The sequence below is a fragment of the Trichomonas vaginalis genome, chromosome V (assembly GCF_026262505.1).
Source record: "Trichomonas vaginalis G3 chromosome V, whole genome shotgun sequence".
Lineage (NCBI taxonomy): Eukaryota > Parabasalia > Trichomonadida > Trichomonadidae > Trichomonas > Trichomonas vaginalis.
The window spans coordinates 33,242,506-33,265,678 of NC_067207.1; the positions used below are offsets into that span (position 1 = coordinate 33,242,506).

The 23,173-nt window shown below is 27.6% G+C and overlaps 7 protein-coding genes across 7 annotated transcripts, besides 1 other annotated feature; all 7 read left to right on the top strand.

Moving 5' to 3' along the window:
- Window positions 1–1,503: 1,503 nt before the first annotated feature.
- Window positions 1,504–1,812, top strand: TVAGG3_0448740 (uncharacterized protein; the record flags this gene model as incomplete). The annotated part of the gene is made up of 1 exon (XM_051234523.1): window positions 1,504–1,812. The coding sequence occupies one exon, from the start codon at window positions 1,504–1,506 to the stop codon at window positions 1,810–1,812; it is 309 nt and encodes a 102-aa protein (XP_051104253.1).
- Window positions 1,813–3,717: 1,905 nt separating this feature from the next.
- On the top strand, window positions 3,718–4,854 carry TVAGG3_0448750 (uncharacterized protein; the record flags this gene model as incomplete). Its single annotated transcript, XM_051234524.1, has 1 exon — window positions 3,873–4,835. One exon carries the CDS (start codon window positions 3,873–3,875, stop codon window positions 4,833–4,835), a length of 963 nt encoding a protein of 320 aa, XP_051104254.1.
- Window positions 4,855–7,044: 2,190 nt separating this feature from the next.
- On the top strand, window positions 7,045–7,860 carry TVAGG3_0448760 (uncharacterized protein; the record flags this gene model as incomplete). Its single annotated transcript, XM_051234525.1, has 1 exon — window positions 7,045–7,860. One exon carries the CDS (start codon window positions 7,045–7,047, stop codon window positions 7,858–7,860), a length of 816 nt encoding a protein of 271 aa, XP_051104255.1.
- A 1,878-nt stretch (window positions 7,861–9,738) lies between these two features.
- On the top strand, window positions 9,739–10,888 carry TVAGG3_0448770 (uncharacterized protein; the record flags this gene model as incomplete). The annotated part of the gene is made up of 1 exon (XM_051234526.1): window positions 9,901–10,863. One exon carries the CDS (start codon window positions 9,901–9,903, stop codon window positions 10,861–10,863), a length of 963 nt encoding a protein of 320 aa, XP_051104256.1.
- A 1,804-nt stretch (window positions 10,889–12,692) lies between these two features.
- TVAGG3_0448780 (uncharacterized protein) lies at window positions 12,693–15,246 on the top strand (the record flags this gene model as incomplete). The annotated part of the gene is made up of 1 exon (XM_051234527.1): window positions 12,937–13,899. The coding sequence occupies one exon, from the start codon at window positions 12,937–12,939 to the stop codon at window positions 13,897–13,899; it is 963 nt and encodes a 320-aa protein (XP_051104257.1).
- Window positions 15,247–16,102: 856 nt separating this feature from the next.
- TVAGG3_0448790 (uncharacterized protein) lies at window positions 16,103–16,918 on the top strand (the record flags this gene model as incomplete). The annotated part of the gene is made up of 1 exon (XM_051234528.1): window positions 16,103–16,918. The coding sequence occupies one exon, from the start codon at window positions 16,103–16,105 to the stop codon at window positions 16,916–16,918; it is 816 nt and encodes a 271-aa protein (XP_051104258.1).
- A 2,400-nt stretch (window positions 16,919–19,318) lies between these two features.
- Window positions 19,319–23,173: part of a mobile genetic element that runs on past the window's edge.
- Window positions 21,897–22,863, top strand: TVAGG3_0448810 (DNA/RNA polymerase superfamily; the record flags this gene model as incomplete). Its single annotated transcript, XM_051234529.1, has 1 exon — window positions 21,897–22,863. A coding segment is annotated over one exon (967 nt), but the record flags the coding sequence as incomplete, so codon positions are not given.

Genomic DNA, 23,173 nt, shown 5'->3' on the forward strand with positions numbered 1-23,173 from the left:
AATACATGTTTCTGGATTTGTTTTGTTATTTTCACCATATAATTCATACCAGATGTTTTTTGGAATATTTTCAAAATGATGAAAGTGATAATCTCTCCGAAGAGAGAAAATCACTGAAACGTGACATTAAAAAATTCCAACACTTTTTATTAATTTTTTTCTTTGATTCATATTTTCTTCCGAATTAGAAGGAATATATTGATGAATCAGTATATCAAAACAACTAATTTCATTAAATTGGCAATGCTCATGACAGAGATTCGACAAGTATTAACGAGTTTCTAAAGATTGTCTAGTAATACAATGTTTTTTATCAACATATTTAATTAATTTGTTATTACATACATCGAAAATATATAAGTATAACGAATTTATATCAGAAAACAGTATTTTTAATTACAAAATGAAATCAACCTTTCAAAAACTGTATTATTTGATCTAATAATAATATAAAATCAATTTGTTTGTATTTATTTGATGATATTGATATTTTACATTAAACAAATTATGAAGATCACATAGATTATATATACAAAACTATTCTTGTTAATTAATCATTTCAATAATGAAAATGAAACAAGAAATTGTGAACTCGCATACAGAAGATATTTATTCGAATTGCATCAAGAGTTATATTTATGAAATTCGAAAACTAAAAGAAGATTTAAAAGTTTCAAAAACAGAGTGTGAAAGTCAGAAGAAAGCATCAGTCAAAATATCAGAAGAATTAATTAAGATCAAACATGAAAACGAACGATATAAGAAAACAAATATCGAACTTACGAAAAATCTTGATCATCTTAAGAATATTCAAGAAGACATTTTGAAAAATCAAAACTTGAAATGAAACGAATGAATAACGAATTAACATCAAGTCAGAAAGAAGTCGAAAATCTTAAACGAAAGATATCAGAACTCAACGAAAGGAATCGAGAATTAATTTCATCACGTGAATATTACACAATCAAACTCACAGAGTCGGAATCAGAATGTATTTCACTTCGAAAACAGTTAACAGAATCGAATACAAAACTCTCATCATTAAATTCAGAACTTTTATCACTCAAATCAGAATACAACGAAATGAAAGAAAGTTCAGACAAACTTTATTCTATCAATCAAAAATTACAATCACAAGTTTCTTTCAACGAACATCGATATGCCGAACAAAGTTCATTCATCGAAGATCTTAAATATCGTGTTATTTCACTTGAAGAATCAATCAACAGATCTAAACAACTTGAATCTATTGTTTGTGAACGCGATTCAACAATTTCAACATTACGTGATCAACTATCGAAAAGCGAAAATAAATGTCAATCTATCACAGATGCATTACAACATGCACAAGAACAATTAGAAACATCACGTGTATATGACAAAGAAATTGAAACACTTCGTTCACAACATAATTCATTATTGAAACGAGCCGAAGAAGCAGAACAATGTTTGAGACGATATGAAGAAGAACTTCAATATAAGAAAGAAGAATATACACAATCTATGATTAAACAAAGTTCCACTATTGAAGAATTACAAAATCAACTTATTTCTAGTCATCGCGATTTTGATCTTGCTATTGAACGTCAAAAGAAGTCAGCATCAGAAGCAGAAGAAGCACGAATATTTGCCGAAGACCTTGAACGATCATTCAATAATTTACAACGCACAGTTCTTCGAATTCAAGACAAAATTTCTTCACACAATTCACCAAATCCATCTCCATCCAAAAGAGTTTCATTCCCTGGAACATCACTATCATTATCAACATATTCTGATTCTGATTCTGATTCCAATCCTCAAGAAAATTAATTAATAATTTATTATTTATTTGTTTGTTATGATAATTATTATGTTAAACTGTTTCATAATATTTAAGTAATGTTTGCAAAACTATAGCTACTTTTGCTTCAATGTTAACTGTGTGTATGATGACCGATATTAGTATTTGTGGAATATTTTTGACTTCATTAGATAATGTTGTGATTTCGGAATAAATTTTGTCGTTCATCTTATAATTCATGGACCATACATGTTTTTAATGGTGGAGAATAGAGGATAGACTATACTCAGAAAAATTAATCTTAACAAAATTAGAAAAATCAAATATTTCTGAATTTCATTCTTATTTTATTGATAGCAAAGGTTCAAAGAAGGGAATTGAAATATGAATAATATACTTTCCTTCTTTATATTTGACTTGTTGTTTGATAATTGTTTCTCGATGTCGAGGATTGAAAGGAATTAAACAATTGTGAGTTGAAAAATATGAAAATAAATGATAAGATGTAATAGAATCAATATTGAATGTATGTATGTGAGGTTCAATGTCATATGTTAAATTATCAATATGACAATTCTCGATTATTAATGGATTAGCACCAATCTCAATTAATGATCCTTTTCCAAAATTTCCAAAAATTGAACAATTAGAAATAGTCATTTTTTCTGTACAACAAATGATACCAAGAAATGAGTTTGATTGTGAATTATTTAGAATATTACTATTAATAAGATAATATGTTGGTGAATCATTACTATAATGCATAAGAACCCGATAATCGCAATGATTTTGACAAATTGAACAAAAATTGACTTTTCCACTTGAATGATGAGGTCCTATTCCATATGCAGCTCCATAACCTTCGACATTGTTATTACTAATATTTGAATAACTAATATTAATAATACCATGGTACAATAAATAGTTCTAATCCTTCTTCTTTTTTCCCACATGATGAAACACAACTTTCAAGAAAATAATTAAAATTTCCATAGGATAAATATGAACGTGAATGTTGTCTCTATTTGATGCTTGTGAATATAATGAACAACATCGATGTTGAATAACTGAATTATGACCGTACACGTAAACAGAACCTCCTTCACTCCTTTTGCAGTCATTGAATGAACATTCGGAATGTAATAATTTGATATTATTCGTTGTAATTGAAATAGCACCTCCTTCAAGTCATGAAAAAAACTAAGTAAAACAAAACACTCCGAATTAGTAACAGAAATCGACAATTAACGAAGTTTTAGGATTTGTTTTGTTATTTTCACCATATAATTCATACCAGATGTTTTTTGGAATATTTTCAAAATGATGAAAGTGATAATCTCTCCGAAGAGAGAAAATCACTGAAACGTGACATTAAAAAATTCCAACACTTTTTATTAATTTTTTTCTTTGATTCATATTTTCTTCCGAATTAGAAGGAATATATTGATGAATCAGTATATCAAAACAACTAATTGCATTAAATTGGCAATGTTCATGACAGAAATTCGACAAGTATTAACGAGTTTCTAAAGATTGTCTAGTAATACAATGTTTTTGATCACACATATTTAATTAATTTGTTATTACATACATGGAAAATATATAAGTATAACGAATTTATATCAGAAAACAGTATTTTTAATTGCAAAATGAAATAAACCTTTCAAAAACTGTATTATTTGATCTAATAATAATATAAAATCAATTTGTTTGTATTTGTTTTATGATATTGATATTCTACATTAAACAAATTATGAAGATCACATAGATTATATATACAAAACTATTCTTGTTAATTAATCATTTCAATAATAAAAATTAAACAAGAAATTGTGAACTCGCATACAGAAGATATTTATTCAAATTGCATCAAGATTTATATTTATGAAATTCGAAAACTAAAAGAAGATTTAAAAGTTTCAAAAACAGAGTGTGAAAGTCAGAAGAAAGCATCAGTCAAAATATCAGAAGAATTAATTAAGATCAAACATGAAAACGAACGATATAAGAAAACAAATATCGAACTTACAAAAAATCTTGATCATCTTAAGAATATTCAAGAAGACATTTTGAAAAATCAAAACTTGAAATGAAACGAATGAATAACGAATTAACATCAAGTCAGAAAGAAGTCGAAAATCTTAAACGAAAGATATCAGAACTCAACGAAAGGAATCGAGAATTAATTTCATCACGTGAATATTACACAATCAAACTCACAGAGTCCGAATCAGAATGTATTTCACTTCGAAAACAGTTAACAGAATCGAATACAAAACTCTCATCATTAAATTCAGAACTTTTTTCACTCAAATCAGAATACAACGAAATGAAAGAAAGTTCAGACAAACTTTATTCTATCAATCAAAAATTACAATCACAAGTTTCTTTCAACGAACATCGATATGCCGAACAAAGTTCATTCATCGAAGATCTTAAATATCGTGTTATTTCACTTGAAGAATCAATCAACAGATCTAAACAACTTGAATCTATTGTTTGTGAACGCGATTCAACAATTTCAACATTACGTGATCAACTATCGAAAAGCGAAAATAAATGTCAATCTATCACAGATGCATTACAACATGCACAAGAACAATTAGAAACATCACGTGTATATGACAAAGAAATTGAAACACTTCGTTCACAACATAATTCATTATTGAAACGAGCCGAAGAAGCAGAACAATGTTTGAGACGATATGAAGAAGAACTTCAATATAAGAAAGAAGAATATACACAATCTATGATTAAACAAAGTTCCACTATTGAAGAATTACAAAATCAACTTATTTCAAGTCATCGCGATTTTGATCTTGCTATTGAACGTCAAAAGAAGTCAGCATCAGAAGCAGAAGAAGCACGAATATTTGCCGAAGACCTTGAACGATCATTCAATAATTTACAACGCACAGTTCTTCGAATTCAAGACAAAATTTCTTCACACAATTCACCAAATCCATCTCCATCCAAAAGAGTTTCATTCCCTGGAACATCACTATCATTATCAACATATTCTGATTCTGATTCCAATCCTCAAGAAAATTAATTATTAATTTATTATTTATTTGTTTGTTATGATAATTATTATGTAAATGTTTCATAATATTTAAGTAATGTTTGCAAAACTATAGCTACTTTTGCTTCAATGTTAACTGTGTGTATGATGACCGATATTAGTATTTGTGGAATATTTTGACTTCATTAGATAATGTTGTGATTTCGGAATAAATTTTGTCGTTCATCTTATAATTCATGGACCATACATGTTTTTAATGGTGGAGAATAGAGGATAGACTATACTCAGAAAAATTAATCTTAACAAAATTAGAAAAATCAAATATTTCTGAATTTCATTCTTATTTTATTGATAGCAAAGGTTCAAAGAAGGGAATTGAAATATGAATAATATACTTTCCTTCTTTATATTTGACTTGTTGTTTGATAACTGTTTCTCGATGTCGAGGATTGAAAGGAATTAAACAATTATTAGTTGAAAAATATGAAAATAAATGATAAGATGTAAGAGAATCAATATTGAATGTATCTATGTGAGGTTCAATGTCATATGTTAAATTATCAATATGACAATTCTCGATTATTAATGGATTAGCATTATTATAAATCAATGGTCCATTTCCAAAATTTCCAAAAATTGAACATTTAGAAATAGTCATTTTTCGATAACAACTAATGATACCATAACTTGTACCTGATTGTGAATTATTTAGAATATTACTATTAATGAGATAATGTGTTGGAGAATCAATACTATAATGCATAAGAACCTGATAATCGCAATGATTTTGACAAATTGAACAAAAATTGACTTTTCCAATTGAATTAAATGGTGCTATTCCATATGCAGCAGCATAATCTCCGACATTGTTATTACTAATGTTTGAATAACTAATATTAATAATACCATGGTCACAATAAATAGTTTCTAATCCTTCTTCTTTTTTCCCACATGATGAAACACAACTTTCAAGAAAATAATTAAAATTTCCATAGGATAAATATGAACGTGAATGTTGTCCTCTATTTGATGCTTGTGAATATAATGAACAACATCGATGTTGAATAACTGAATTATGACCGTTCACGCAAACAGAACCTCCTTCACTCCTTTTGCAGTCATTGAATGAACATTCGGAATGTAATAATTTGATATCATCCGTTGTAATTGAAATAGCACCTTCTTCAAGGTCATGAAAAAAACTAAGTAAAACAAAACACTCCGAATTAGTAACAGAAATCGAACAATTAACGCAAGTTTTAGGATTTGTTTTGTTATTTTCACCATATAATTCATACCAGATGTTTTTTGGAATATTTTCAAAATGATGAAAGTGATAATCTCTCCGAAGAGAGAAAATCACTGAAACGTGACATTAAAAAATTCCAACACTTTTTATTAATTTTTTTTTCTTTGATTCATATTTTCTTCCGAATTAGAAGGAATATATTGATGAATCAGTATATCAAAACAACTAATTGCATTAAATTGGCAATGTTCATGACAGAGATTCGACAAGTATTAACGAGTTTCTAAAGATTGTCTAGTAATACAATGTTTTTGATCAACATATTTAATTAATTTGTTATTACATACATGGAAAATATATAAGTATAACGAATTTATATCAGAAAACAGTATTTTTAATTGCAAAATGAAATAAACCTTTCAAAAACTGTATTATTTGATCTAATAATATATAAATCAATTTGTTTGTATTTGTTTTATGATATTGATATTCTACATTAAACAAATTATGAAGATCACATAGATTATATATACAAAACTATTCTTGTTAATTAATCATTTCAATAATAAAAATTAAACAAGAAATTGTGAACTCGCATACAGAAGATATTTATTCAAATTGCATCAAGATTTATATTTATGAAATTCGAAAACTAAAAGAAGATTTAAAAGTTTCAAAAACAGAGTGTGAAAGTCAGAAGAAAGCATCAGTCAAAATATCAGAAGAATTAATTAAGATCAAACATGAAAACGAACGATATAAGAAAACAAATATCGAACTTACAAAAAATCTTGATCATCTTAAGAATATTCAAGAAGACATTTTTGAAAAATCAAAACTTGAAATGAAACGAATGAATAACGAATTAACATCAAGTCAGAAAGAAGTCGAAAATCTTAAACGAAAGATATCAGAACTCAACGAAAGGAATCGAGAATTAATTTCATCACGTGAATATTACACAATCAAACTCACAGAGTCGGAATCAGAATGTATTTCACTTCGAAAACAGTTAACAGAATCGAATACAAAACTCTCATCATTAAATTCAGAACTTTTTCACTTAAATCAGAATACAACGAAATGAAAGAAAGTTCAGACAAACTTTATTCTATCAATCAAAAATTACAATCACAAGTTTCTTTCAACGAACATCGATATGCCGAACAAAGTTCATTCATCGAAGATCTTAAATATCGTGTTATTTCACTTGAAGAATCAATCAACAGATCTAAACAACTTGAATCTATTGTTTGTGAACGCGATTCAACAATTTCAACATTACGTGATCAACTATCGAAAAGCGAAAATAAATGTCAATCTATCACAGATGCATTACAACATGCACAAGAACAATTAGAAACATCACGTGTATATGACAAAGAAATTGAAACACTTCGTTCACAACATAATTCATTATTGAAACGAGCCGAAGAAGCAGAACAATGTTTGAGACGATATGAAGAAGAACTTCAATATAAGAAAGAAGAATATACACAATCTATGATTAAACAAAGTTCCACTATTGAAGAATTACAAAATCAACTTATTTCAAGTCATCGCGATTTTGATCTTGCTATTGAACGTCAAAAGAAGTCAGCATCAGAAGCAGAAGAAGCACGAATATTTGCCGAAGACCTTGAACGATCATTCAATAATTTACAACGCACAGTTCTTCGAATTCAAGACAAAATTTCTTCACACAATTCACCAAATCCATCTCCATCCAAAAGAGTTTCATTCCCTGGAACATCACTATCATTATCTACATATTCTGATTCTGATTCCAATCCTCAAGAAAATTAATTATTAATTTATTATTTTGTTATTTGTTTGTTATGATAATTATTATGTAAAATGTTTCATAATATTTAAGTAATGTTTGCAAAACTATAGCTACTTTTGCTTCAATGTTAACTGTGTGTATGATGACCGATATTAGTATTTGTGGAATATTTTTGACTTCATTAGATAATGTTGTGATTTCGGAATAAATTTTGTCGTTCATCTTATAATTCATGGACCATACATGTTTTTAATGGTGGAGAATAGAGGATAGACTATACTCAGAAAAATTAATCTTAACAAAATTAGAAAAATCAAATATTTCTGAATTTCATTCTTATTTTATTGATAGCAAAGGTTCAAAGAAGGGAATTGAAATATGAATAATATACTTTCCTTCTTTATATTTGACTTGTTGTTTGATAACTGTTTCTCGATGTCGAGATTGAAAGGAATTAAACAATTATTAGTTGAAAAATATGAAAATAAATGATAAGATGTAATGGAATCAATATTGAATGTATCTGTGATAGTTCAAGTATATGTTAAATTATCAATATGACAATTCTCGATTATTAATGGAAGCACCATTAAATCAATGATCCATTTCCAAAATTTCCAAAAATTGAACAATTAGAAATAGTCATTTCAAAACAACAATGATACCATGAGCTTGTACTTGATTGTGAATTATTTAGAATATTACTATTAATGAGATAATATGTTGGTGAATCAATACTATAATGCATAAGAACCAATAATCGCAATGATTTTGACAAATTGAACAAAAATTGACTTTTCCAATTGAATTATGAGGTGATATTCCATATGCAGCGCAAGCTTCTCGACATTGTTATTACTATATTTGAATAACTAATATTAATAATACCATAACTAAATATATCTCTCCCTTCTTCTTTTTCCACATGATGAAACACAACTTTCAAGAAAATAATTAAAATTTCCATAGGATAAGAAATATGAATGTTGTCCTATTTGATGCTTGTGAATATAATGAACAACATCGATGTTGAATAACTGAATTTGACCGTTACACGCAAACAGAACCTCCTTAACTCCTTTTGCAGTCATTGAATGAACATTCGGAATGTAATAATTTGATATCATCCGTTGTAATGAAATAGCACCTTCTTCAAGTCATGAAAAAAACTAAGTAAAACAAAACACTCGAATTAGAAACAGAAACGACAATTAACACATGTTTTTGGATTTGTTTTGTTATTTTCACCATATAATTCATACCAGATGTTTTTTGGAATATTTTCAAAATGATGAAGTGATAATCTCTCCGAAGAGAGAAAATCACTGAAACGTGACATTAAAAAAATTCCAACACTTTTTATTAATTTTTTTTTCTTTGATTCATATTTTCTTCCGAATTAGAAGAAATATATTGATGAATCAGTATATCAAAACAACTAATTGCATTAAATTGGCAATGTTCATGACAGAGATTCGACAAGTATTAACGAGTTTCTAAAGATTACCTAGTCACTTAATACAATGTTTTTGATCAACATATTTAATTAATTTGTTATTACATACATCGAAAATATATAAGTATAGCACAATTATATCAGAAAACAGTATTTTAATTGCAAATGAAATAAACCTTTCAAAAACTGTATTATTTGATCTAATAATAATATAAATCAATTTGTTTGTATTTGTTTTATGATATTGATATTCTACATTAAACAAATTATGAAGATCACATAGATTATATATACAAAACTATTCTTGTTAATTAATCATTTCAATAATAAAAATTAAACAAGAAATTGTGAACTCGCATACAGAAGATATTTATTCAAATTGCATCAAGATTTATATTTATGAAATTCGAAAACTAAAAGAAGATTTAAAAGTTTCAAAAACAGAGTGTGAAAGTCAGAAGAAAGCATCAGTCAAAATATCAGAAGAATTAATTAAGATCAAACATGAAAACGAACGATATAAGAAAACAAATATCGAACTTACAAAAAATCTTGATCATCTTAAGAATATTCAAGAAGACATTTTGAAAAATCAAAACTTGAAATGAAACGAATGAATAACGAATTAACATCAAGTCAGAAAGAAGTCGAAAATCTTAAACGAAAGATATCAGAACTCAACGAAACGAATCGAGAATTAATTTCATCACGTGAATATTACACAATCAAACTCACAGAGTCGGAATCAGAATGTATTTCACTTCGAAAACAGTTAACAGAATCGAATACAAAACTCTCATCATTAAATTCAGAACTTTTATCACTTAAATCAGAATACAACGAAATGAAAGAAAGTTCAGACAAACTTTATTCTATCAATCAAAAATTACAATCACAAGTTTCTTTCAACGAACATCGATATGCCGAACAAAGTTCATTCATCGAAGATCTTAAATATCGTGTTATTTCACTTGAAGAATCAATCAACAGATCTAAACAACTTGAATCTATTGTTTGTGAACGCGATTCAACAATTTCAACATTACGTGATCAACTATCGAAAAGCGAAAATAAATGTCAATCTATCACAGATGCATTACAACATGCACAAGAACAATTAGAAACATCACGTGTATATGACAAAGAAATTGAAACACTTCGTTCACAACATAATTCATTATTGAAACGAGCCGAAGAAGCAGAACAATGTTTGAGACGATATGAAGAAGAACTTCAATATAAGAAAGAAGAATATACACAATCTATGATTAAACAAAGTTCCACTATTGAAGAATTACAAAATCAACTTATTTCAAGTCATCGCGATTTTGATCTTGCTATTGAACGTCAAAAGAAGTCAGCATCAGAAGCAGAAGAAGCACGAATATTTGCCGAAGACCTTGAACGATCATTCAATAATTTACAACGCACAGTTCTTCGAATTCAAGACAAAATTTCTTCACACAATTCACCAAATCCATCTCCATCCAAAAGAGTTTCATTCCCTGGAACATCACTATCATTATCTACATATTCTGATTCTGATTCCAATCCTCAACAAAATTAATTATTAATTTATTATTTATTTGTTTGTTATGATAATTATTATGTAAAATGTTTCAATATTTAAGTAATGTTTGCAAAACTATAGCTACTTTTGCTTCAATGTTAACTGTGTGTATGATGACCGATATTAGTATTTGTGGAATATTTTTGACTTCATTAGATAATGTTGTGATTTCGGAATAAATTTTGTCGTTCATCTTATAATTCATGGACCATACATGTTTTTAATGGTGGAGAATAGAGGATAGACTATACTCAGAAAAATTAATCTTAACAAAATTAGAAAAATCAAATATTTCTGAATTTCATTCTTATTTTATTGATAGCAAAGGTTCAAAGAAGGGAATTGAAATATGAATAATATACTTTCCTTCTTTATATTTGACTTGTTGTTTGATAACTGTTTCTCGATGTTGAAGATTGAAAGGAATTAAACAATTATTAGTTGAAAAATATGAAAATAAATGATAAGATGTAATGGAATCAATATTGAATGTATCTGTGATAGAAAATAGAGTATATGTTAAATTATCAATATGACAATTCTCGATTATTAATGAATCAGCACCATTCCAAATCAATGATCCATTTCCAAAATTTCCAAAAATTGAACAATTAGAAATAGTCATTATTCCAAAACAACCAATGATACCAAGAGATGAGCTTGTACTTGATTGTGAATTATTTAGAATATTACTATTAATGAGATAATATGTTGGTGAATCAATACTATAATGCATAAGAACCCAATAATCGCAATGATTTTGACAAATTGAACAAAAATTGACTTTTCCAATTGAATTATGAGGTGATATTCCATATGCAGCGCAAGCTTCTCTGACATTGTTATTACTAATATTTGAATAACTAATATTAATAATACCACAGTTACAATAAATAGTATCATATCCTTTTTCTTTTTGTCCACATGATGAAACACAACTTTCAAGAAAATAATTAAAATTTCCATAGGATAAAGATGAATGAATGTTGTCCTATATTTGATGCTTGTGAATATAATGAACAACATCGATGTTGAATAACTGAATTTGACCGTTCACGCAAACAGAACCACCAGAGTAACTCCTTTTGCAGTCATTGAATGAACATTCGGAATGTAATAATTTGATATCATCCGTTGTAATTGAAATAGCACCACTTGCAAGATCATGAAAAAAACTAAGTAAAACAAAACACTCGGAATTAGAAACTGAAACTGGACAGTTAACACATGTTTCTGGATTTGTTTTGTTATTTTCGCCATATAATTCATACCAGATGTTTTTTGGAATATTTTCAAAATGATGATAGTGATAATCTCTCCGAAGAGAGAAAATCACTGAAACGTGACATTAAAAAATTCCAACACTTTTTATTAATTTTTTTTTCTTTGATTCATATTTTCTTCCGAATTAGAAGGAATATATTGATGAATCAGTATATCAAAACAACTAATTGCATTAAATTGGCAATGTTCATGACAGAGATTCGACAAGTATTAACGAGTTTCTAAAGATTACCTAGTACTTAATACAATGTTTTTATCAACATATTTTATTAATTTGTTATTACATACATCGAAAATATATAAGTATAGCACAATTATATCAGAAAACAGTATTTTTAATTGCAAAATGAAATAAACCTTTCAAAAACTGTATTATTTGATCTAATAATAATATAAAATCAATTTGTTTGTATTTGTTTTATGATATTGATATTCTACATTAAACAAATTATGAAGATCACATAGATTATATATACAAAACTATTCTTGTTAATTAATCATTTCAATAATAAAAATAAACAAGAAATTGTGAACTCGCATACAGAAGATATTTATTCAAATTGCATCAAGATTTATATTTATGAAATTCGAAAACTAAAAGAAGATTTAAAAGTTTCAAAAACAGAGTGTGAAAGTCAGAAGAAAGCATCAGTCAAAATATCAGAAGAATTAATTAAGATCAAACATGAAAACGAACGATATAAGAAAACAAATATCGAACTTACAAAAAATCTTGATCATCTTAAGAATATTCAAGAAGACATTTTTGAAAAATCAAAACTTGAAATGAAACGAATGAATAACGAATTAACATCAAGTCAGAAAGAAGTCGAAAATCTTAAACGAAAGATATCAGAACTCAACGAAACGAATCGAGAATTAATTTCATCACGTGAATATTACACAATCAAACTCACAGAGTCGGAATCAGAATGTATTTCACTTCGAAAACAGTTAACAGAATCGAATACAAAACTCTCATCATTAAATTCAGAACTTTTATCACTTAAATCAGAATACAACGAAATGAAAGAAAGTTCAGACAAACTTTATTCTATCAATCAAAAATTACAATCACAAGTTTCTTTCAACGAACATCGATATGCCGAACAAAGTTCATTCATCGAAGATCTTAAATATCGTGTTATTTCACTTGAAGAATCAATCAACAGATCTAAACAACTTGAATCTATTGTTTGTGAACGCGATTCAACAATTTCAACATTACGTGATCAACTATCGAAAAGCGAAAATAAATGTCAATCTATCACAGATGCATTACAACATGCACAAGAACAATTAGAAACATCACGTGTATATGACAAAGAAATTGAAACACTTCGTTCACAACATAATTCATTATTGAAACGAGCCGAAGAAGCAGAACAATGTTTGAGACGATATGAAGAAGAACTTCAATATAAGAAAGAAGAATATACACAATCTATGATTAAACAAAGTTCCACTATTGAAGAATTACAAAATCAACTTATTTCAAGTCATCGCGATTTTGATCTTGCTATTGAACGTCAAAAGAAGTCAGCATCAGAAGCAGAAGAAGCACGAATATTTGCCGAAGACCTTGAACGATCATTCAATAATTTACAACGCACAGTTCTTCGAATTCAAGACAAAATTTCTTCACACAATTCACCAAATCCATCTCCATCCAAAAGAGTTTCATTCCCTGGAACATCACTATCATTATCAACATATTCTGATTCTGATTCCAATCCTCAAGAAAATTAATTATTAATTATTATTATTTGTTTGTTATGATAATTATTATGTAAAATGTTTCATAATATTTAAGTAATGTTTGCAAAACTATAGCTACTTTTGCTTCAATGTTAACTGTGTGTATGATGACCGATATTAGTATTTGTGGAATATTTTTGACTTCATTAGATAATGTTGTGATTTCGGAATAAATTTTGTCGTTCATCTTATAATTCATGGACCATACATGTTTTTAATGGTGGAGAATAGAGGATAGACTATACTCAGAAAAATTAATCTTAACAAAATTAGAAAAATCAAATATTTCTGAATTTCATTCTTATTTTATTGATAGCAAAGGTTCAAAGAAGGGAATTGAAATATGAATAATATACTTTCCTTCTTTATATTTGACTTGTTGTTTGATAACTGTTTCTCGATGTCGAGGATTGAAAGGAATTAAACAATTGTGAGTTGAAAAATATGAAAATAAATGATAAGATGTAATAGAATCAATATTGAATGTATCTATGTGAGGTTCAATGTCATATGTTAAATTATCAATATGACAATTCTCGATTATTAATGGATTAGCATTATTATAAATCAATGGTCCATTTCCAAAATTTCCAAAAATTGAACAATTAGAAATAGTCATTTTCGTACAACAAATGATACCGTCACTTGTACTTGATTGTGAATTATTTAGAATATTACTATTAATGAGATAATGTGTTGGAGAATCAATACTATAATGCATAAGAACCTGATAATCGCAATGATTTTGACAAATTGAACAAAAATTGACTTTTCCAATTGAATTAAATGGTGCTATTCCATATGCAGCAGCATAATCTCCGACATTGTTATTACTAATGTTTGAATAACTAATATTAATAATACCATGGTCACAATAAATAGTTTCTAATCCTTCTTCTTTTTTCCCACATGATGAAACACAACTTTCAAGAAAATAATTAAAATTTCCATAGGATAAATATGAACGTGAATGTTGTCCTCTATTTGATGCTTGTGAATATAATGAACAACATCGATGTTGAATAACTGAATTATGACCGTTCACGCAAACAGAACCTCCATCACTCCTTTTGCAGTCATTGAATGAACATTCGGAATGTAATAATTTGATATCATCCGTTGTAATTGAAATAGCACCTTCTTCAAGTCATGAAAAAAACTAAGTAAAACAAAACACTCCGAATTAGTAACAGAAATCGAACAATTAACGCAAGTTTTAGGATTTGTTTTGTTATTTTCACCATATAATTCATACCAGATGTTTTTTGGAATATTTTCAAAATGATGAAAGTGATAATCTCTCCGAAGAGAGAAAATCACTGAAACGTGACATTAAAAAATTCCAACACTTTTTATTAATTTTTTTTCTTTGATTCATATTTTCTTCCGAATTAGAAGGAATATATTGATGAATCAGTATATCAAAACAACTAATTGCATTAAATTGGCAATGTTCATGACAGAGATTCGACAAGTATTAACGAGTTTCTAAAGATTGTCTAGTAATACAATGTTTTTGATCAACATATTTAATTAATTTGTTATTACATACATGGAAAATATATAAGTATAACGAATTTATATCAGAAAACAGTATTTTTAATTGCAAAATGAAATAAACCTTTCAAAAACTGTATTATTTGATCTAATAATATAAAATCAATTTGTTTGTATTTGTTTTATGATATTGATATTCTACATTAAACAAATTATGAAGATCACATAGATTATATATACAAAACTATTCTTGTTAATTAATCATTTCAATAATAAAAATTAAACAAGAAATTGTGAACTCGCATACAGAAGATATTTATTCAAATTGCATCAAGATTTATATTTATGAAATTCGAAAACTAAAAGAAGATTTAAAAGTTTCAAAAACAGAGTGTGAAAGTCAGAAGAAAGCATCAGTCAAAATATCAGAAGAATTAATTAAGATCAAACATGAAAACGAACGATATAAGAAAACAAATATCGAACTTACAAAAAATCTTGATCATCTTAAGAATATTCAAGAAGACATTTTTGAAAAATCAAAACTTGAAATGAAACGAATGAATAACGAATTAACATCAAGTCAGAAAGAAGTCGAAAATCTTAAACGAAAGATATCAGAACTCAACGAAAGGAATCGAGAATTAATTTCATCACGTGAATATTACACAATCAAACTCACAGAGTCGGAATCAGAATGTATTTCACTTCGAAAACAGTTAACAGAATCGAATACAAAACTCTCATCATTAAATTCAGAACTTTTTCACTCAAATCAGAATACAACGAAATGAAAGAAAGTTCAGACAAACTTTATTCTATCAATCAAAAATTACAATCACAAGTTTCTTTCAACGAACATCGATATGCCGAACAAAGTTCATTCATCGAAGATCTTAAATATCGTGTTATTTCACTTGAAGAATCAATCAACAGATCTAAACAACTTGAATCTATTGTTTGTGAACGCGATTCAACAATTTCAACATTACGTGATCAACTATCGAAAAGCGAAAATAAATGTCAATCTATCACAGATGCATTACAACATGCACAAGAACAATTAGAAACATCACGTGTATATGACAAAGAAATTGAAACACTTCGTTCACAACATAATTCATTATTGAAACGAGCCGAAGAAGCAGAACAATGTTTGAGACGATATGAAGAAGAACTTCAATATAAGAAAGAAGAATATACACAATCTATGATTAAACAAAGTTCCACTATTGAAGAATTACAAAATCAACTTATTTCAAGTCATCGCGATTTTGATCTTGCTATTGAACGTCAAAAGAAGTCAGCATCAGAAGCAGAAGAAGCACGAATATTTGCCGAAGACCTTGAACGATCATTCAATAATTTACAACGCACAGTTCTTCGAATTCAAGACAAAATTTCTTCACACAATTCACCAAATCCATCTCCATCCAAAAGAGTTTCATTCCCTGGAACATCACTATCATTATCTACATATTCTGATTCTGATTCCAATCCTCAAGAAAATTAATTATTAATATTATTTTTTATTTGTTTGTTATGATAATTATTATGTTAAATGTTTCATATTTAAGTAATGTTTGCAAAACTATAGCTACTTTTTTCAATGTTAACTGTGTATGATGACCGATATTAGTATTTGTGGAATATTTTTGACTTCATTAGATAATGTTGTGATTTCGGAATAAATTTTGTCGTTCATCTTATAATTCATGGACCATACATGTTTTTAATGGTGGAGAATAGAGATAGACTATACTCAGAAAAATTAATCTTAACAAAATTAGAAAAATCAAATATTTCTGAATTTCATTCTTATTTTATTGATAGCAAAGGTTCAAAGAAGGGAATTGAAATATGAATAATATACTTTCCTTCTTTATATTTGACTTGTTGTTTGATAACTGTTTCTCGATGTCGAGGATTGAAAGAATTAAACAATATTAGTTGAAAAATATGAAAATAAATGATAAGATGTAATGGAATCAATATTGAATGTATCTGTGAGTTCAAGTATATGTTAAATTATCAATATGACAATTCTCGATTATTAATGAATCAGCACCATTCCAAATCAATGATCCATTTCCAAAATTTCCAAAAATTGAACAATTAGAAATAGTCATTTTCAAAACAACAATGATACCAAGATGAGCTTGTACTTGATTGTGAATTATTTAGAATATTACTATTAATGAGATAATATGTTGGTGAATCAATACTATAATGCATAAGAACCAATAATCGCAATGATTTTGACAAATTGAACAAAAATTGACTTTTCCAATTGAATTATGAGGTGATATTCCATATGCAGCGCAGCTTCTCGACATTGTTATTACTATATTTGAATAACTAATATTAATAATACCATAACTACATAAATAGTATCATCTCCTTCTTCTCTTTTTTCCACATGATGAAACACAACTTTCAAGAAAATAATTAAAATTTCCATAGGATAAATGAACGTGAATGTTGTCCTATACTTGATGTTTGTGAATATAATGAAAACATCGATGTTGAATAACTGAATTATGACCGTTCACGCAAACAGAAACTCCAACATCCTTTTGCAGTCATTGAATGAACATTCGGAATGTAATAATTTGATATCATCCGTTGTAATTGAAATAGCACCTTCTTCAAGTCATGAAAAAAACTAAGTAAAACAAAACACTCGAATTAGAAACTGAAACTGGACAATTAACACATGTTTCTGGATTTGTTTTGTTATTTTCGCCATATAATTCATACCAGATGTTTTTTGGAATATTTTCAAAATGATGAGTGATAATCTCTCCGAAGAGAGAAAATCACTGAAACGTGACATTAAAAAATTCCAACACTTTTTATTAATTTTTTTTTCTTTGATTCATATTTTCTTCCGAATTAGAAGGAATATATTGATGAATCAGTATATCAAAACAACTAATTGCATTAAATTGGCAATGTTCATGACAGAGATTCGACAAGTATTAACGAGTTTCTAAAGATTACCTAGTCTTAATACAATGTTTTTTATCAACATATTTATTAATTTGTTATTACATACATGGAAAATATATAAGTATAACGAATTTATATCAGAAAACAGTATTTTTAATTGCAAAATGAAATAAACCTTTCAAAAACTGTATTATTTGATCTAATAATAATATAAAATCAATTTGTTTGTATTTGTTTTATGATATTGATATTTACATTAAACAAATTATGAAGATCACATAGATTATATATACAAAACTATTCTTGTTAATTAATCATTTCAATAATGAAATGAAACAAGAAACTGGGAACTCACATACAGAAGATATTTATTCAAATTGCATCAAGAGTTATATTTATGAAATTCGAAACTAAAAGAAGAGTAGTAGGATATGATGGGTTTTGTGACTTTTTTTGTAAACGTAAAGAATTCATACAATATCGAGCGATTTTGTATCATTTTTTTTAACATATGAAGTAAAAAATGTATGATTCTTACGGTTTTTATTCTTACGTTTTTGAATAAATCAAGATTTAAAAAATTTTCAAAATTGTAAGACATTTACACTCAGCCCATACATAATGAAATAAAAAATAATTTTTTAAAAAAAATAAACTTTTAAAAATTCATGTCTTACGAAAATTAAAACTTAGTATGTTTATTATTTTATTTTTTATTTTGTATGAAATGAGCGTCAAAACTAACGACGTTAAAAAATTAGGATTCACAAACGAGGAAATAAAGGATATATTAGAGGAGGTGGGTTATGAAAGTTGATAAATATTATTTAAGAAATTGTCAAAAATTTGCCGAGTTATTAAAATGATTTAGATTATGATGAGAAAAATGAATAAAGATGATGTTATAAATTTCTTATATCCCACATCTGAAGAAGAAAAACCTAAAGAACCTGATGTTTTCCCCGAATATTATGAAGAACGAAAAGATGATGAATACGATGAAATTGAAAGACTGAAAAAAATAAGAGATGAAATAGATGAAAAAATTAAGGAATTAAGAGAAGTTGAAAATATAATGAAAATGAAGTAGAGGGTTTTAATGAATATCCCAGCTTCAGAATCAGAAGTTCAGAAATCTCATGAAAGAAAGATATAAAAATTATGTCTCAGAATCAACACAAAATTTATTAGAATGGTGAAATAGACGAAACACTTTCAGAAGAAGGTACTAAATTTATTCGTAAACATAAGTTACAATTTATTGATAATGAAGAATACTCCTGTATCCTACTTTCACCACCTTTAGATTCCAAAAAATTCAAAAAGCTCTTAAAAACGTGACATATGCAACTAATACGATTAAGAAAGAAGATCATGATATTTACACAAATTATTATTTAAATAAATGCACAGGTGTTGATAAAGTTTTTGATTTATTAGATAAAATATCAAAAGAAACCATTGGAACCTATAAAATTTTGTGTGATTGTGGTTTCATTATTGAAGATACCAATAATGTTTCATATGAAAGAACAGCACCGAAGGAAGACGAAGTGGAAAGGTCTATACCATTCGTTATTAAGAACAAAAAGATATGAAAACTTATAAACATTATATTTATTCATTTATTTCAGAAAAAATGGAAGCAACCCATAAAACATCTTCTCATCATTTTATAGCTATTCATACATTCCTTTTCAAAGTTGTGAAATTAAATAAGACAGGAATTAGATTTAATGTATCAGGGTACGCATTCTTGAGTAAATTAAAATGTATTCGTCACGTCGCGGATGATAAAAATTTATGTGTTCTTAATTCATTTTATGGGCTTTAAAAATAAAGTTTATTTTTATTTCTTTTTTAATTTTTTATTCTTACATAAATGAACAAAAACGGAACAGCTAAAATGAATGATAATCAAATAAGAGCCGAAGGTAGAAGGTTATTTAAACGCTTCTATAACATTCCTGATGGTGTTAATCCTAAAACTCGTAGAAGCTATTTAAATGAAGCAATAGATGCATATGAAGGTTTTGACATTTCATCAGAAAGTGAGAGATTAGCGAGAATGTTAAATGTTAATATTGATTTCTATTATTGTGATCCTCAACCAGAAGACGTGGACATAAATAAGGTAGACTTTCCATTAGTGGAATCAATAATGATAGATCCAGAATTTGAAACAGTAAATATTTTATTAACACAGAGTCCATGTGGAAAACTTCACGCTGACAGAATAACAGACGTTGAAGCACTCACCGGCTATAAAGTTTGTCCATATTGTAAAGAAGAAGTTTATTCTATCCGTGATGACCCAGAAAGGAAAAACCAAAGAAGATTTTTAAAGCAGTGTGAGAAATGTAAAGAAAATAATGGAAGATTAATTCAAGACGTTCAATTGCAAAAGACCCAGCAACCATATGCACCACATATTACGAACAGAAGATATATCAGTGGTTATTAGCTCACAATTTGCAGGAATATTATCAACCGACAAGATATTATATTACTTTTGACTTCGAAACATTAGAGACTAAAGAAGAATTACAACTTTCTGAGTGTGCAACTTTGAACGCTTACTTAAAACCATTCATGGTATCATCAACGGTTAAATTAAATGATAAAACATATACGAGGAATTTTTGCTTAACTTCGAGTGATTCTTTTATTTCTGATTGGATTGAGTTTTTATTTTCAACCTGTTCATTAGTTGCTAAATCAAATATTGAACAATATGAAGAATTATTGAAGCCGCAAACGGTGGGACTTTGTCTCATACATTAAATGAAAACAGAAGGAAACATTTAAAGAACTTCTAGATGAGGAATTCAATAAAGTGAATATCATAGGTTTTAATTCGGGAAAGTTTGATTTAAATTTAATTCTTCGTGATTTAAACACTGCAAAATGGAAAATAAAATCAATGCTGGGTTCATCTTCACAATTTAAGCAAGTCATTGTAAAGAAAACAAACGTTCCATATGAATTAAGATTTATTGACATCAGAAATTATATAGCGGTGGGACATTAGACCAATTCACTCAAGATTTCGGAAACAATAAATCACGTGTTAAATCCTTTTTCCCTTATCAATTCATCACGTGGGAAAATTACGAAGAAGAATTATATAAAGTGGAACCATTCACTCAAGATTCATTTTATTCAGCATTAACTCAAGAAACTATATCAGATAGTGATTATCAAATATATCTCAATGATGCTAAAAATTTTAAGAATAGATTAGAATATTTATTCATTATTGCAATAAAGATGTTGAAATTATGATTGACCCAATCGATAAAATTATTGAAGAAACATTTGTTTATAAAATTGACACGCTTCATAATCTTTCTTTATCATCGAATGCTTCAATGATTCGTTACGCTTTAGCATATAAAGACTTTAATCCTAATGAAAAATATCCTGAGGAAGAGATAGAATCAAGTTTTGAATTAACGAAAAAGTATTGGAAATATAAAATTGAATCATATAAGAAACAAGATGAAAAAGCAGAAAGAGATACTAAAAATAATGTTTCAATGGATGATTTTCAATACTATCACGATTTAATCCTTTCATCTAAATGCAAAATGTGTGGTAAAGCGTTTACATATGCTAATAAACCAACATTGGATAGAATCGATAATGAAAAACCACATACCAAAGAAAATTGTCAGTTAATGTGTTGTTATTGCAATGTCGTAAAATCAAATAAAGATGAAGATGTTCAACGTTTAAGAATCAATTTAAGAAATTATGCATTAAAAAATAATTTACCAATGACTTTAGATTCAGTTGAAGCTTATCACATTCTCCGTAATGGAATTACTGGTGGTCTATCAAATGTTCAACATAGAGTAAATCTTAAAGGAATCACGCACATTAATAAACTTTCATATAGTCCAGAAACTAAAACTGTATCAAATGAGGACACCACCAACATTATGACTCATTTCGTTGGTGTTGATTTTAATTCATTATATCCTTCATCATTTTCATCTAATCCTCATGATTTCATTCAATATACTGACCATAAAATGTATATGCCGGGAAGATTGAATGGTGTTATCATTTGTGATACAGCAACAAAGAAAGCAAAAGCACTGGGAATTATTAGAAAGAAAAATACTTTATTCGTGGCTGAAGTAAAGGGTCACATTGATGAAAAATACATTAATGATTACATAAACTTTTTACCGATAATAAGAAACTTAGATATTATCACAGATGAAAAAACAATTGGCAGTTTTATGTATAATTACATGAAATCAAACAATCTACCAGTTGACCAGAAACAGAGGAAATTAACTCAGTTAGCATCAACACACAACCAATATCAACCATTTTCTTCTTATTATCTTTGGTATCTAATAGACAGATTTCATTTTATCATCGATGATATTCAATCAATTTTAACATTTACTAAAAACACTTGTTTTAATGAATTTGCGAACGAATTTATGAACGAAAGACAAAAGGCTGAATTAGAAGGAAATAAAGGAAAAAGTTTATTTTGCAAGATTTCGCTTAATGGATCATATGGTTACGATGCAATGAATACACAAAATTACGCAAAGACTAAAATAATGAATGCACAGAAGGCACGCGTTGCATGTATGTCAAATAAGTTTAAAAACATAAGAGAAATAGGAGAGGATACGTATCAAGTGATGCTCATAGATAGATTTTATAGATGTGATACATGTTTACAAGAGGCATTCTTCACTTTAGATAACGCAAAATACTGGTATTTAGTTTTCATTTATGATTTTATGTATAAATGCATGAATGTTAATCGTTTTCATTTCATTGAAGG